Source organism: Paroedura picta, chromosome 2 (genome assembly GCF_049243985.1).
Source record: "Paroedura picta isolate Pp20150507F chromosome 2, Ppicta_v3.0, whole genome shotgun sequence".
NCBI classification, from domain to species: domain Eukaryota; kingdom Metazoa; phylum Chordata; class Lepidosauria; order Squamata; family Gekkonidae; genus Paroedura; species Paroedura picta.
Window position 1 is genome coordinate 157,602,493 of NC_135370.1, and position 17,582 is coordinate 157,620,074.

The following is a 17,582-nucleotide window of genomic DNA, read 5'->3' on the forward strand; positions in this document are numbered from 1 at the left end:
CCGCGGCGCCGCGGGCGGTGTTTAGATTCCAGCTATCATTTCAGCCACCCTGGGCATTTTTTGTTCCTGGATGCCATACATTGGGTGACAGTGGGGAGGAGCTGGGCTAGGATGGCCTGACTCTTCCCTTCTGGACGGCTCAGGCCCAAGATCAACCCACTCCATTGCTGCTCAGGGCAAAAAAAGGGAATGCAGAATTATCCACATTCCCTTGCTGCAGAGCAAAAGATGGCCTGAGTTGGGCCAGGTTTGGGACAGCCCCAGACCGGCAGCAACGTCATGTGGAACTGGGAATTTGCCCTGCCACCGGACGAGCAGTGAGTCGGGGTGAATTCCCTGTCTGGAAAAGGCCCCAGTGCGTTTCTGTAACAGAGTGGGGATTTTAACATGGGTCTTCCCCATCCTAGCCCAACACTTTGACATGCTGCCTTCTATGCTACAGTTAATTCATTCTCCAATATGGTAAAAGTGAGTGTTGAAGTCATTCCATTTGAGTTACGACGTAGTTTTAGCCAGTCACTCCAAACAAGTATTCAGATCAGTTTATTTTGTGCATAAACTACATACATTAACGACAACCTATTCTACAAATTTATGAAAGCCTTTGAACATGTCAGTACATCATGTTCATCTTTGGTCTTCTGTGAAGTCCCCAATTGGGACTGCAATTAGGCAGGCCAGCCTCAGAAAATGTTATTTTAAAGCTAGAAAGTCACTAGAGGGCACCCTCTACCACTCCCAAGGCCACAGTGAACTACTTTAGCACCCAAAAGGTCCCCTGATCTCAGGGAAAAGATTCCCATTCCCCTCAGTTCTTTCTTCCCTGTTGCTGGAGTTGGTTCTCCTTTTGCTTTCTCATGTGCCTTACTTTCCTTCATCATTTGTCATCTGAAAATTGAGTAGATTGTGCTTAGTGGTGAGAAGGTCTTTCTTCCCTCTTCTTCTTCTTCTTCTTCTTCTTCTTCTTCTTCTTCTTCTTCTTCTTCTTCTTCTTCTTCTTCTTCTTCTTCTTCTTCTTCTAAACCTAAAAGCAAGCCCAAATCCAAGGTTTCCATTGACCTGGTCAGTTCCAAGATAACCAGTGCCTGAACCTGAGGACTATTTGTCTGATCGACCTAAAATGTTCTCAATACATTCTACTTTCCCTGCTTGTTACTTTTTAAGAGACATTGGCTCCTATTGGGTCCCTCCTTCTTATCCGGAGACTATGCAGATGGAGCCAACATTTCCTAATGCATAGCCTTAAAGCTATTCACATGATGGATGAGAGGAAAATTGATGGTCAGCCGCCTTGACACTTAAGATCACAAGCTACCCAAGCAATCATGTCAGCATATCAGTTGTTTTTATGGGAAAAGATGTTCACATATTTCGAAACTTCCCTCAGGATAAAAGAAAAATCTGGCAAAGATTCTTCATAAAGAAGCTCTCAAATCATCAAAACAGCAAATTAATGCAGCTGTCCACATTGTTGATTCTGCAATCCATACTATGCGTTCCTCAATAGTTATCTGTCACCATGCATGGCTTTGTTCCACCTACTGTCTATACAAACAAGAAATAGGATAGAAGATTTTCCTATTGCTGGTGCCAATTTGTTTCTCACAAAACACATTTGTTTCTCACAAAACACAAAACACACATTAAAAAGAATTGCCTGACGGCAAGATCCTTAGGGTCACTCATCCTGCTCCTACATATTCAAGACGTTGGTCTTCACTGAGACACTGGTACCCACCACAGACAGAAGAGCATTTCCATTCTTCAAAATTTCAGTATCCTGCTCAGAGATCTTTCCTTTCTCACCAACCATCTGCCAGGAGATGTAATAGATAGAAGTGGAAAATAGTTCAGCAATCCTTTTCTGCAAATGATTCTCAAAGTCACCAGTCAAAATCCTTCTGAGTAGAACAGTTGGGGTCTTCTGATGTCTATTCTTTCCTTTCTGGGAAGAGATAACTAATGATAGTTGGGTCTTGTCAATTATAGCCCATGGTTATAAATAGGGGTAAACAATTTTTTTTCTTGGTATTTTTTGGTTTGGTCTATTGGATCCCCCCAAAAATTCAGAATTCCTGAAAAACCCAGATCACAATACTGGTAAAGTATGCAAATCCAGATTTTTTTTTTTGAAATCCCAAATTTTTGCGGCCCCAGTGTATTTGAACTGAAGAACACTGGGGAGGGGAGCAACATCTAAGAGGAAGCTGAGCTGGGGTTCTTCTGGACAGTTCCTTTAAACTGGACTAGGCTTGTTCACCAGGGGCCTGATCTGGACCGATTTGGCTTCAGCACCCATTAAAGTCTATGGCGACATTGACTTTAATAGGAAGTCCAGCATTCCCACCTTTCCCAGGGCCGGGGGGGGGGGAGGGAGGGGGTTCCAGTTACAGCCTCCAAACTTTCAGGGTAGCTCCAGGAGGTTCTTCCCTGGCCACTCCCTGAAGTTCACAATGATTGGACCAGGGGTTCCAAAAGAGGGTGCCTCCATCTCTGCATTCTATCCAATGGAGAGTCCAGATGGAGGCACCCTCCTTCAGAACTCTCTTTCAAGGGACCAAGCCCTATGAAGATAGGTTGAGGGACTTGGGAATGTTCAGCCTGGAGAAAAGGAGGTTGAGAGGGGACATGATAGCCCTCTTTAAGTATTTGAAAGGTTGTCACTTGGAGGAGGGCAGGATGCTGTTCCCATTGGCTGCAGAGGAAAGGACATGCAGTAATGGGTTTAAACTATTAGTACAACAATATAGGCTAGATATCAAGAAAATTTTTTTCACAGTCAGAGTAGTTCAGCAGTGGAATAAGCTGCCTAAGGAGGTGGTGAGCTCCCCCTCACTGGCAGTCTCCAAGCAAAGGTTGGATACACACTTTTCTTGGATGCTTTAGGATGCTTTGGGCTGATCCTGCGTAGAGCAGGGGGTTGGACTAGATGGCCTGTATGGCCCCTTCCATGATTCTATGATTCTATGATTCTAACTCCTAGACGTGGACCCCAGTGCTTTTTGGGGGACATACTGGGAGAGGCAGTTCTGTCCCAGACCATTTAGTTCTTTGAAGGTCAGTACCAAAACCTCGAATCTAACCCAGTCTCCAATCTGGGACCAATGCCGTTGGGTAAGTACTGGTGTTGTGCCTATGCAGCTGCATTTTGTTCCAGTTGGAGTTTCCAGGTTAGTCTCAAGGGAGGCCCTGCGTAGACACATTATATGTCTAGATCAGGGGTAGTCAAACTGCGGCCCTCCAGATGTCCATGTACTACAATTCCCATGAGCCCCTGCCAGTGAATGCTGGCAGGATCTCTTGGGAATTGTAGTCCATGGACATCTGGAGGGCCGCAGTTTGACTACCCCTGGTCTAAATGCCTTATAGTCATGAACCAATATTGCTTACTGCAATTTTCCTACAGTAGGTCAGTATGACTCCTTTTTCACAGACTGGGAATAGCAGCAGAGAAATAGCGACTTGCTCAAAGCCAGCTAGTAAGTTCAGCAAGAATTTCAACTCAGTTTCCCCTTCCCCAAGTCTTAACAAACTGAACCACACACCTATCAAGCATATGCATGCAAGATATTTATAACTGACTGAACATCACTGCAACATGAACCAGCAGATGGTTTTGTTGGTTCTTTATAGTTCACCATCCATCTGCATGCTTCGTGACTCTCATTTAATTCCAGGCTCTTGATGAACATAAACATTGGCCTGGGGTAGACCTAATGCCAAACCACGGTTTGCTGCCAAGTGAAGGCACCGCATTCTCTTGCTCACATGGTTCCTCCTTCCTCTTTCCCTTCTACTGTATGCCAGGATTCAATGAGTTAGTTCCTCTTTCATGCCAAACCATGGTTTGCCCTTAGATTTCAGCCTGGAAGCCATGGCTAGAGCTTTTTCTGGCTCCAAAAGTACAATTGGTTTTGTAGGTTCAACACAGACTGTATTTAGCCGGCTCTGATGTAACAGCAAGCTGTGGTTTGCTGGAAAAGTACAAGTGACTAATTAAATCTTGGCACAAGCAGGAGAGGGAAATGGGAGCACACAGGTTGAAGATAACCTCAGGCATGTTTGTGTAGGATGAGACCATTGTTTAGCATTATGTCTGTCCTTGTCAAAGTTATGCCTAATGCAAACTAGGGCTATTATGTGACATTAGAAAGCTGAGCATTTTGTTTTTGAAAATCAGGCTTTGAGTCTTTGGGAGCTAAGTAAATAATCAAGGGACGTATATCAGAAAAGCAAACAGAATAGGGCCAGAAGGCTTCCTGGAACTAGGGCAGTGCAGCCAATTTCCCAGCCTGGTTGCAGCTGTTCCTGAAGATGGAGTCCTAAGACTGAGACAAAAAGCAGTTTGCACGGAGAAGAGAGAGGAGGAGGGGCTTGAGGAGGGCACATTTTCCGTTTGCCACTTATGGCAACCTTCCCCTCCACTTTGAACCTTCCCTTCCATTGTGACAGCATGCTGGGAGAGAAGATGCCTGCAGAGCCTGCCCAGAGGGCAAATGATGCTGACTGAATAATATTTGGAGAACGCCAGTGCAGGGAACAATTCCCCTGGAAAAAATGGCTGCTTTGGAGGGTAGCATTATACCCTCCTTCCAAAACCTTGCCCTCCCCAGACCCCACCTCCTAATCTTCAGGAATTGTTCAACCCTGAGTTGGCAACCATAAATTCATCCCCCAAAGGAGTACCAGCTGACCTCTTTCCCCACCCCCTTTCAGTTGCCAAGCTAGAGACCAAATAAATGGGTGGAAAACTGACATCAAACCTGACATCTATGTCCTTAGTACTTGCAGACTGTCCACTTTAGAAGGGGGGGAATGAGGCACCTGTCTACCATAACTCAGTTTATCCAGGCTTGAAGTGATGTAAAACCTATTTTCCCATAAGATCTTAACTCACATGCTAACCAGGCAACTAAATTGAAATTGAGTGTGCTGAATTCACCTAGAAGCATAGAGTTGTAAGGGACCTCCTGGGTCATCTAGTCCAACCCCCTGCACTATGCATTACACTCACAACCTTAGTGTATCATTAGTGGACTATGCAGCTGATTATCTGTGTAGTTTGGGTAGGAGTAGGGCAGCTGAAAGTGGTAGGCTATTTTATGTATCTATATAGTTCAGTCCTGAGTACATTGAAGTCATTGGGTGCAAGAACCCCTCTCTGTGATGGACTGGGGCCAGAATAGAGCTTTTTTCCTCCCAGCAGTTCAAAGCTCTGTTTTCCCAGGAACTCATTGCTTTAATTACCTCCCTATCAGGATGAGGACAGTCTCCCCCGCGCCCCATGTTGCTTTGGGTGCCAAAAGGTCTAGTTAAAATTCCATTCTATATTAAAACGTTTGCTTGATAAACACACTATTAAACCATCGTTTCAGAGGGGACTGACTCAGGAGCTGTATTGGAAACTAGCTGTGTAATATTGTTGGAACAGGCAAGAGTGTGCATGATTCAGAAACGTAGGAAGAATGTCATGCAGGGGGCATCAGAGATGTGTTTTTAGCATAGTTAGCTTAGGAACTTCCTGATATTTTTCAAATGATCTCCTCCAGGGTCCTGATTGGCTCTTTAGAGCCAATGTCTTGCTCGTTTGAGCACGTTTCCTCCCGGATTGCCTCCAGAACAACAGAGAATGAACAACAGAACAGAGCAGTTCTTTTTACACAAAGTTGTTTCTCTTCTAAATAAAGCAGTTTTTTTTTTCTTTAAGCAGCCTGCTGCTTTATTCCTCTTTGCATATTTTAAACTCTGCCAACAAATATTGTGTATATATACCATTAGAGTATGCTGATATGGTCAGTCTGGTGCCTTTTCTCTTCCATGCATCATTGCCCATAATCTCAGCAATAGCATTATGCATAGGAACAGGGACATTCAGTACTCATTAAAGCCTTGGAACAAGTTAAAAACAAAGTCCCTTTTGAATATTATTCCATCTGGGAGCAGTGCACGAAGAGCTGCAGCTACAGGCCACCCTTTGCTTTAGTGGAGTTAGTCTTTTCCGTATGTGCAAAAGTACAGGGCAGTTTTAATTTACATTACTGAAACTTTCTCCAACATTTACTTGAATCTGTTTAAGCAAAAACTTGCTTGTGGGAATAGAATATTTAAAAATGTGGTCAGGCTGACGCGATTCAGTTACAGAAGCTTTTCTTTTGCAAAGGGTTGCTTTTATGGAACTGATAGCCAAGGTGACTGTGAATTTTAAATAGGTTCATTCACTCACATTTCATTATTGTATTATTTGCTTTCAGCTGCTGTAGACTGTTCAGTACCAAAAAGCAGACTAAACAGCATAAAATGTAAGTATTTCCTAGGAGGTGACTGTCCTTTAAAAACTTCCATATAGTGTTACTTCTTAGCAATTAACTGTCCTGAATTTCATACTTCTATGTTTACCAGGTGCTGTTCTTGCCCTATAGAGCGTACCCTTCCACCATCACCAAAATGATTTCTTTTTTACTATGATCATCAAGTTGCTTTTTAGTTTTTCTCCCCCACCCATTTTTCTCCATTCATTTCTAATTGGTCTGGAACCAATGTATCTTAAAAACTGTTTGCTCACAAATGAAACTGCCTATCAGATCAAATTTATAACCAAAGTCTGTACTTTATAGCCTCTACTTCTGGAAATGAAATACACAGTTAACTTGAAGAGAGGGCAGGAGTGGTTTAAGGATTCACAGGGCCCTAGTAGGGTACAATTGCAGCAGGAAGGGCCAGACTGAGGAAGTAGGGGTCTCTACAGTTGAAAGGGGTGCCACTCTGAATGTTCATAAAGAGGAAATAAAGGGGGGAGGGGCTACAGTGTGTGTGTGTGTGGGGGGGGGTGCCGTGCAGGGCCCTTGTAAGTGCAAGACCCGTAGCATGTGCTACATGGATAAACCTTGAGGCAGGGCCTTTCCTGTGGTAGCACCCTGTTACAAAAAATTCTCCCTACTCAAGTTCAACTGCTGTAACATCCTTTAAGCACCAGTTGATGTTCATCTTGTTTATCTATACCTTTAATCATATAAAGAAAATAAGCAGCCCCTTTTTGAAAAGAGTATATATTTTTTCAATTAGATGTTCTTTTTGTTTTATTTTTGTTAGTTTTTACTGTTAGATGCCTTAAGGGCCTATAGGACAATATAGCAGATAAAGCTACCCTAGGTAAATAAAATAATGCCACAGTTTGGTGGGATACAAAATCTATTTTGTTCAAACTCCTGTCTGCAGTAGAGAACCAGTCAGTCACAGGACTTTCTATACAATTCCATCCACCAGAACCTTCGGATAGAAAGCAGGTCTTTTTCATTATGGTTCATGTGAAAGGGCTTTATTTTCCTTTGTTTTGGTATGATCTTGTTTGTTTTATTTGGGAGGATGTTTGGTTTGGTACGGTGAGAGTCAGCATGGTATAATAGTTAAGAGGTGTACACTCTAATTTAATCTACCCCCGAATAACCCTTTCCTCCCTTAAAATGCCTGCAGTCTTTACCCCATTAATATCCTAGCACCGTTGAGAAACCCCTGAAACATTCTTCAGGCTTCAAGAAACCTCAGAAGTAATGTGATCATGCTGAATACGGTTGAGAAGCATAGCTGTGTATATGCCTATCTGGGGATCCTCCCCTTCCCACCATCTCCAGGCCCATCTCTAGCCATTTTTGGTGGGGGGGGGGGAGCAGGTCAACATGACCATATATAATCATATCATCCAACAAATAACATATTCTAAAAATATGTCCCACCCATTCAGTAAACCTTTCCAGGATCATCAAGAAAGTCTTCCCTAGCAAATAAAATGGCCTTCCAGTACCTTCTAAATCTTATCAGAGAGAGAACGACAAAAGCCCTGCACCTTGCTGTAGCATGTGAAGAGCAGACAAGAGCCAATCAGAGCTCATGGAATTTTGGAGGAACTAGATGGGAGGGGTGAATTGGCAGTAAAAATCTGTTAAACTGCTATTTTTAGTCCGATAGGGATTGATAGGGATTTATTTCCAGAGGTGCTGGTTTAGGAAATCTGAGGTCTCAGAGGCTGGATTCTGAGGAAATCTCATAAAGTATGACTGCTGGGAGAGGCCTACACTTAAAATGTAGTCTTTTTGTGGGTCATTCTAGATGCTTGAAAAATGGTCACCAGGAGTCCTAACTAGGGACTTGGGTAACATATAGCTCCGGAAGAGTGAACTATGACTATTTAAGGATTACAATAAAAGTCTGTAGTTCCTCTTTGCCTCTGCATTTGTAAATTCAGTTATGAATCATTTTCCTACTCACTGTGCTCAGCATAAACTGTGTGAAATTATGCTGAATGGTTTCAAGGCTTTTTTGCAAAACAATCTTAACCCTTTCCATGGGAGGAAGTAATAATGATCTTAAGCCTGACCTCTGGAGATCTCAAGGCCTCACGTAGAAAACCCACCATGAGTCCCTTTGATAAAAGTGTGGATTATTAATGTCACACCTAAATAAGGTTAATCATATACCTTATTATTTGTGACATTGATGATATCCCAATCTCTCCTCAGCTGCTGCTCACAGAGATCCTAGTATATGTAAAGATATGTGGTTCTCCCTGTCATGTCTCCCAATAAATATATGGAATAACTAGTCGTTCTAGAGGGGTAGTCCTGATGGGCTCTTGCAGGAGTCTTGTGTCACCTTGAAAATTAATTTTTATTCTGGCATAGTGAAGTAATAACAGCCCACATTCAGACACAATGAGTGAACCGTCTTCCAGTCTGCTGAGTGAACCAGTTTGGTGCAGTGGTTAGGAGTGCGGACTTTTAATCTGGCGAGCAGGGATCAATTCTGCACTCCCCCACATGCAGCCATCTGGGTGACCTTGGGCTTGCCACAGCACTGATAAAGCTGTTCTGATGGAGCAGTAGTACCAGGGCTCTCTCAGCCTCACCCACCTCACAGGGGGTCTGTTATGGAGAGAGCTAAATGGGAGGCAAATGTAAGCCGCTTTGAGACTCCTTTGGGTAGAGAAAAGCGGCATATAAGAACCAACATCTTCTTCTTCACTTTATATTCTTTCTATAGCAGGGGTCAAGGATCATGAAAGTCACAAGTTTTGTTAAGATATAGTTATAGTTAGATGAGTATCCTAAGACTCAGTTCAACTCAAGGGATACTTAGTACTTGCAAGGCTTATGGTTCATTTGCAACCCATATATTCTAAGGAACTCTTCCTTTTGTATGTGACCATTGGAATGATCCTAAGCCGATATACTCTGAGGGAACACCAATTTAATTTACTGGGACTTACTTCCAGGAAAGCATCTTTAGGCTTGCCTGCTAGGTTACTTACATGGCCTTTACAGGATAGAGAGTTCCCCCACCCTTCTTCCTCCTATTGTTTTGTTTTTAAGAAAACTATTTGTGACTACTTTTATCATTGTTGAGCTCACTAATAGTTTGCAGCTAGTTTCCCTGTATTATTTTTAAAACATCAGTCAATGCCCATAATAAAATATTTCAGCCCTCAAAGGCTTCTGATGTATTTCACAGTAAAGGAAAGTATATCAGAAGAGAATGGCAAGATGCTGACCTTTCCATAGGATCCAATAAGAAGAAAGCTTGCATTTCTCTTGGAAGCACCAGCTTCGTTTTTCTCTGAGCGTTTTGTGTGTAGAAGTGGGTGGAAACTTGCAGTCTTTCCTCCCATTATTAATTTGAATGATCTGTAAAATTAAGCAAATGCACTGTATTGTCTCTGTACTGTTTTTAAGCATGATTTTGAGCTATGCTAAAAATTCACTGTTTATCAATGAACAAAACATGATGAACATATGTCAACCAAGCAGAACTGAAGATGGCGCCATAAAGAAAGCTGGACTTCTGTTCAGCTCTTAAGCCATGCCGAGGGTCAGGGGCTTCTGCACCTGGCTGACCTGAACAGATACGCAAATCTGCTCACCGGTCGCCCCAGGAACCGGGAACGGTGACCTGATCCCTACAGATCCGTAGGGAGATAGCAAGACCTCCCTGGATTAATAGCGGCTTGTGCTCAACGTCACGATGGCGTCTTTGTCGCAAACAACTTTACAAGCTTGAAACGACCAGCTGACCTCACATTCTTCCCAGACCATCATTTACCAGATCGACAGGAGCAGAAGCTGACAGAAGCCGGAACCTACAACAGTAAGAATTGAAAGCTTTCTGGCTTTTCTCTCTCTTCTCCCACAAGCTCTTCCCTCCCCCCCCCCTCAACCAATTCACAAGCGAATTCCTTCTTTCCCCGAGTGAGAGACTCCCAGCTAATTATACCCATTAACCAAACAAAGAGAGTGCTTTGAAGATTTATGGGTGAAAGTTCAGTGGGAGAATTTGACTTGATACGGAGATCGACAAACTGATAATTTGGGATCGCTCGTGCTCCCGCGAGACCTCACGAGACTTTCTGTTTATAGTTTGTGACTGCCTAGAACTATGGAAGAATTAACTAAGGCACAGCTTTTCCATTTGTTATGCAAAGGAAACTCAGAGATACTGAAAGCAGTCAATAAGCTGGAAAAGAAAATTCGTGGGACTAAGGGGGAGCTTTTGGATGGAGCCCAAGGTCCGGAGAGACCAGCTGATGACGCAGCTCAGCTAACAGTAAATCAAGTGAAACTTCAATGTCTGGAAGTTAATCAACTGGAGGGAGAGAGTGCCAGAGATGTAAAAACCCAAAGTATCTTTAAAGAACCTGGGAAAACAGATTCACGGAAGGAAAGTACCAAAAACCTGGAAGTCTATTCAGAGCAGGAAATGACTTGGATCAGCAAAATAAAAAGAGTCTATTCAAAAGCGACAGCAACTAGGAAGCTATCAGGAGACATTTCTGTGCGACCAGAGGAAGAGATCCAGATTGACAAAGGATTCAGAGCCCCCTCAAAGGCGATTACAAGCAAGAATCAAGCAAGAGATTTCTCTGGCCCTGACAGAAGGACAATCAGAAACACTCTACTATGGAAAAAAACACAATTTCATTTTCTGCGACCACCTGAAAGATGAGCTGAACAATGGAGTATTCTCCTGGCTTCTTGTGAAAAAAATAGCAGTAGCAACCTTTAGGACAGGTCCAATATATGAAGGGAACTGACTTTATATCATTTAAGACAATAATAGAATATATCCTTATAATAGATTATACCCTCCTATGTATCAACAACTACTTTGTTAAGAAAGATGGTAATAACTCCTAGATCAGGATTAATATGCGATGGGAATTGAATATGTATGTTAATATGTATGCCAAAAGAGGATGACAAACCATATTTTATAGGCATTAACAAGACAACAGTAGTAATTCTTGGGTCAGGGCCAATTTATGAAGGAGACTGACCTAATATCATTTAAGATAATAACAGAATGTATTCCTATAACAGATTTCATATGTATTAACAATCACTTGGCTAAGAAAAATGGTAAAAACTTCTAGACTAGGAATAATATGTGATGAGAACTAAATATCTATGTTAAAAGAGATGGCAAACCATATCAACTGGTCGCTTTTTCTTTACAACTTCTCTGTAAATGCTTTATATAATAATAAATAATAAAATTATTATAAAAAAAAACATATGTCAACCAAGCAAAAACAAAAGCATGCCCAGAACTAAAATATTTTCACCACTCAAGTAGTTTTAGTGTTTGCAACTTTTAACATCTGCAATACAATAAAGTCTGCATATAAGTGATTAATGTTTTTGTTCATTTTATTTATCTAATGATTTGGCTTCTCTGTCTCCTGTATAATTCACCTAATCTAACACAACAGATCATAGAATCATAGAATCATGGAGTTGGAAGGGACCTCCTGGGTCATGTAGTCCAACCCTCTGCACCATGCAGGACACTCACAACCCTATCGCTCATCCACTGTAACCTGCCACCCCTTTGCCTTCACAGAATCAGCCGCTCTGTCAAATAGTTATCCAGCCTCTGTTTAAAAATCTCCAAAGATGGAGAACCCACAACCTCCCGAGGAAGCACTGAGAAACTGCTCTGTCAGGAACTTCTTCCTGATGTTTAGACGGAATTTATTTTGAATTAATTTCATTCAATTGGTTCTGGTCCGTCCCTCTGGGGCAAGAGAGAGCAACTCTTCTCCATCCTTGATATGGCAGCCTTTTAAATACTTGAAGGTGTTAATATATCAAAATGTGGAAGAGTGTGATATTGGTTATTGCAAGTGCATATATTTGACCTTTGTGTACAAATGTCACAGAATGTGGGTCTTGCATTTAATCTGGTATCTCAAAGCAAGTTTGGATTTTGCAGGCTCCTTAAACATATTCATGAAAATAAGATCTGCATGCTGTTCTTATGCATTCTTAAAGACAATTCCTAAATTTAATTAGGACTCCCACATAAATATGGTTAGGATTATAGCTTTTCTGACCAATTTTCTGCAAGTTTACTCAGAAGTAAGTCTTACTGAATAGAAGCGGGATTTATTTCTAGTTATGTATATTTAGGCTTGCAGCCAAATTTATAAAATAGCAAGATATCCATTGTCTTTTTAATGTTCACTGTTTAACACTGTTTATTGATGTTATATTGTTGTGCCTCAAGAAACAAACACAATTGGCACAGACTCTGAACAAGTGAGCGTGCCTTTCATGTAAAGTGTATTTAGTTGCATCTGTTCTTGGCCCAGTATTTTACCCATCAGCAAAGCAGGCAAGCTGCCAGGCCAGAGGGAGAGTACCGGGCATGCTCATGTGGATTAGATCAACCTGATTGACTCAGAATAGCAGGTGAAGTTTGTCGTGTCTAAGCTGTGAATCACTGGAAGCCAGTTGATTGAGACATCGGGGCCAGAGTAATTCTGTGATTGCTGAATGTGTGACAGAAGCATGCCAAAAGCTCTGCCCAAGAAAAGAGGTGTGGATGCACATGGCAGGGTTGCACGAGCTGTGAAGATCTTTTCAGCTTGGCAGGTTTTCTGCTAAATATATTCAGAGTTTTCATCTTGGATATTGTGATAAGAAAGATTAAGGGGAAGAAAGTCTCCGGCAGTGGCAGAACAAAAACATCCTGAGAAATTGGTACAACGGTAAACAGGCACCCACATGTCTTTCTTGATCGTCCTGTAAATATAGGTTTGCCATCACATGTTCTTCCCTGAAAAGGGAAAGTTCACAGCTTGGAGCTTATATTAAAGGAGGTTCAGCCCTCCTTTATCACATGTACTGCATTCAGCCAACTTCAAGTGGTTTGTATAGCCCTTCCTTCCTTCAGAGGGTCATCTGGCTACAGTTACCCAAACTACAGCAGATGATGATGATGATAATGATGATTAATTCCTCTCTCCCAGGATTAGCTCAGTCTTCTATAGTAGAAATATGTCTAGTAGGAAGATTTCCATCATAAATCCTATAGAACAATTTGTGGTGTGTGCACATTCCCCATATTTTGTAGCAAGGTTTCCATAAGAAAATGTTGAGGTGCATCGTACTATTATCTGTTCATATCAGCTTCGCTCAATAATAGGTTGGGAGCAATTGATTTTTTTGTGATTATTCAGGCATCGGTTGACAAAAATAATACACGATTTTCAAAATGGATATTTAGTGCTAGCTAACTCATTTAAGATTCCACCTAGGAAAATACTGGGGTATTTTTTTCAAAAAGCTCTACAGTTCAGTTTATTTCTTCATGTGTGTGTGATTATTCATAGGTGAAATTTAGTGCATGTATATATAATTAAAAGATACTGGAAAAGCACTTGAAGCAGATTTTTTTATGTTAAACAATTTAAAATCTAATGTTTTGATATAATGTTTAAATATAATATGCTTTATCTGGAATTCTACATGCACTTTTTCTTCCATATGCTGTCCTATAGATTTAAGAACAAGTTAATGTATCTGATTGCAAATGCAATAGCAAGCACTGAAGCCATTACCAGCAATTTAATTAACTTGCATTCATGTCGTCATTCATAGAGATGATTCACAGATCACTTTACACAAGTGTGGCCTCATTGACTTCAGGGACATTAAGGCAGAATAAGTGAATCACCCTCACACACTTGGATTAGTTTTACAGGAAAATCTTCTAAATTTCTCAGAACAACTGATAGGAGCCTTTTGTCTTTTTTGAAATTATCATTAACAAGCACTGAGTAAAACCTTCTGACTGCATTAGGTTGAAAAATACCTTTATCTTTCAAAATGGTGCCAAGCTATATACTCAATTTGTTAGTACTGATGGAAGACAAGCAAGGATTTGCAGGGGCATCTAATTTTCCCCTTCGCCATTACTTCATCTTTTCTTTCCTTGAAAGCCTCTGGAACTTCTCCCCTTTTCCTGCTTGCTTCTCTTTTTCCCACACGCCAACCAATTTAAGCTTTTCTGCCCCCTCATCTTCAGATTTCCCACTTTTTCTCCTCTTGGCAGCCTGCCTGGAAAAACTATCATCCAATTGTGCTGTGGAGAACTTACAGGAATTTGAGGGTGGGGGGTCGTCAACTCATTCCCCCCTCCGTGTTCTCTTCCCCACAGTATTTCCTTGTTCTCCTGGGAACCCACTCATCTTTCCCTTCTTCCTCCCCTTCTTCTCATCTACCTTTTATCTGCCCCCCATATATTTTTACATTTATACCTTGCACTTCTCCATAATGGATATCAAAAGAAGCACAAATTATTCTCTTCCTCTCTATTTTATCTCCACAGCAATGCTGTGTGGTAAGTTAGGCTGAGATTGTATCTCATAGAGCTTCTAAGGCAGAGTGTGGATTCAAACCTGGGACTCCCAAATCCTATTCTGAGCATCTAATCACTATACCACATTGGTTTTTGTGAGATGGCTGCTGTTGAACAATGATACAGGCTAGATATGGCCTGTATCGACGATATACAACTATATAGGCTAGATATCAGGAAAAAACAACGATATAGGCTAGATATACAACGATATACGCTAGATATCAGGAAAAAAATTTCACAGTCAGAGTAGTTCAGCAGTGGAATAGGCTGCCTAAGGAGGTGGTGAGCTCCCCCTCACTGGCAGTCCAAGCAAAGGTTGGATACACACTTTTCTTGGATGCTTTAGGATGCTTTGGGCTGATCCTGCGTTGAGCAGGGGGTTGGACTAGATGGCCTGTATGGCCCCTTCCAACTCTATGATTCTATGATTCTATGAACAGTAGCAAGTAGCCAGGCCTGGATGAGTCATGCAAGTTTTATGGTAGCAAGCTGCCCACTGTTTAATGGTAGGCCTTGCCCTGGTGAGTTTTCCATCAAAGACCAAAACAGTCCTAGAAAGAGTCCTGCTGCTTCTTCTAGCCTTTCTACTCACAAAAACAAAGTCTATCAATACTGTATGATTGCCTAGCAATGGCAACAGAAGGCATTTGTTTCTTAAAGTTACAGGTGCTGCTTCTAATATATTTTATTTAAACTCACACAAATTGTTGTTATTTTAAATATTTCAGATTTTTCTGCAAGCCTGGAGCATTTTTCAAGTTTGTCTATTTTAGTAGCCACAGATTTGGACATGTTGAAAGATATTTGTTTGTTTGTTTGTTTATTTGTTTATATTTAGATTTCTATACCACCCATTTCTTTGCAGCTCTGGGCGGTTTTCACTGAACATTATATAACTTACATGGAACATTATACAGACTATAACATCAAAACAACTTTCAATAAAGCATCAGAAGATTACAAAACCACATTTATAATATAAATTTTTTTTATTACGGCTGAATTTCTGTCCTCAGTTTTTAAATTTAAACTGTCTGACGTATCCTGACTAACTTTGTTTATCCTGCTTATCTGCTTTATGCCAATAAAGGTATTGTATCAATATAAATAACAATTAACAGTAACATTGGGAGAGTCATGGGCGGGCATCTGGGGGGACCAGCAGGTGTTCTGAGTCAGTCAGCCTCAAGCGAATGCCTGGTGGAAGATAGGTTGATCCTAGCAAAGTACTGCTGGTATGACTGAGAGTCAGCCTGACATTTCTGAACAAATCTCATTTCATTTCTGTTTCCATTAAAAAAAACAAACTTGAATTTTGAAGCACAATTGAAATCCCAGTAAAGTTCAATGACACAACAATGCAATTAATTGAGTTTATCAGATTTTCTCAATAAATTGAGTACAAGTGAAAAAAAACTGAGTTCAGAATTATTGGAACTGAAATGTCAACATTGTTGTTTATTTTCAAAAATTACACATATCATGATGGTATTTTAAAATATACCTTTTTTCTTCCCTTAAATAGTAGTGTCTAAATTGTTCTTCATTAAATATTTTTACTTTTCAACATCAAGGGATAGCGTTATATTGCATTTCATAAAATACTGTGTGTGTTTAATCTCTACGGCCTTCTTCTGCATTACAATTGACCTTGGTACAAGTGGCACTACCATTTTTTACCACTTACGCACCACAGAAACATGTCAGGGAGATTAGACCAAACTCAGCTTCCTGTGGTTTGTTTCTGAGGAATGTACTTGGTAAAACACACATGCTATGAGGTAGAAGGCATGCATCAATATACCTCTCAACCAGTCATTGCTCTGTGAGCCTAAATGTCTATCACTGCTCTGGGAGCCTAAATGTCTATCACAGTAGGATATTTTAACGAGGCACGTTCTAAAAGAGCAGTGGGGCGGGGGGTTGTGGCTGAGGTGGGATAGAAATCCTGGTCTCTCCAATTCTACTCAGATACTTTAACTCACTATATCACACCCACTATCAATAACAACGGTCATTATGGTTCATTTTTTCATTTGTTGTTGTTTTTTTTTAAAGCAAGTTTATCTTGTCACCACAGAAGATCCAGATGTGGAAGCAGACATGTATCTGGAGATGACTGTCCTGCACATCACTGTGCACAACCAAACCCCCATCATCACTTTGTAATTTTAGCTCCAGAATCGTCATATGATGGTCAGTGTAGTTATTCCAGTTTCTTTTTTTTTTCAGTATCAGATCAGCAAAGAAGAGAGAAGCTCAAGAAGGAAATAGAAAAATGTGAGAAGGAAATGAGCGCATCCAAAAATGGGTCCCGATCCAGTTCTAGGGAGAGTAGAAAACCAATGTCAGCCACATACAGAAAGGTGGGTATAATGGGGTTTCGAAAATCTCACTGTGACTGTTTCCGCCCTGCGAACTTCACTGCCCCGCCTCCTGTGTGGGAGCACAAATCTGTTGTGGATGAGGTACACTGGGCCAAATGTTTCCCAGCACGGGAGTAGGAAAAAGTGGGGCAACCTGCCCTGGCTCAAACTCCAGCCTGCAGCCTGGCACAGAGCCTCTGGTGTGGAAATGGTCTGTGTCAGATTAATATTAGATTGTTACTGAAAAGAGATTATAATGGATCCTGTTGTAGTGCAGGGCAAGCCCCACTACTGTACATAGATGGCTACAGGAGGGGAAACTTAGCAAAATATCTACTCTCTGACTCTTTTGTCAATGGAACTGTTGGCAGAATGGGCAAAAATTACTGTTTTCTCTGCTTTTCCCTGCTCAATGCAGATACTTCTGTTGCCTGGTTTTTCATTCATGTATGCCTCCAACCCTCTAGTATTACCTTTGGGGGGCTTGCATGTGGCTTCTGGGAGGAACGTGAGGAAGGAAAATTT

The 17,582-nt window shown here is 41.3% G+C and overlaps 1 protein-coding gene across 5 annotated transcripts in view; it reads left to right on the plus strand.

The window, feature by feature from the left end:
* Window positions 1-17,582, plus strand: part of SPATA7 (spermatogenesis associated 7) — a 67,449-nt gene that overhangs the window by 20,074 nt on the left and 29,793 nt on the right. For all 5 annotated transcript variants that reach the window (XM_077323420.1, XM_077323419.1, XM_077323422.1 and 2 more), the window contains 2 exons: window positions 6,252-6,299; window positions 16,924-17,057. In XM_077323420.1, the coding sequence (XP_077179535.1) occupies window positions 6,252-6,299; window positions 16,924-17,057 (182 nt within the window). The remainder of the gene's footprint in view (window positions 1-6,251; window positions 6,300-16,923; window positions 17,058-17,582) is intronic.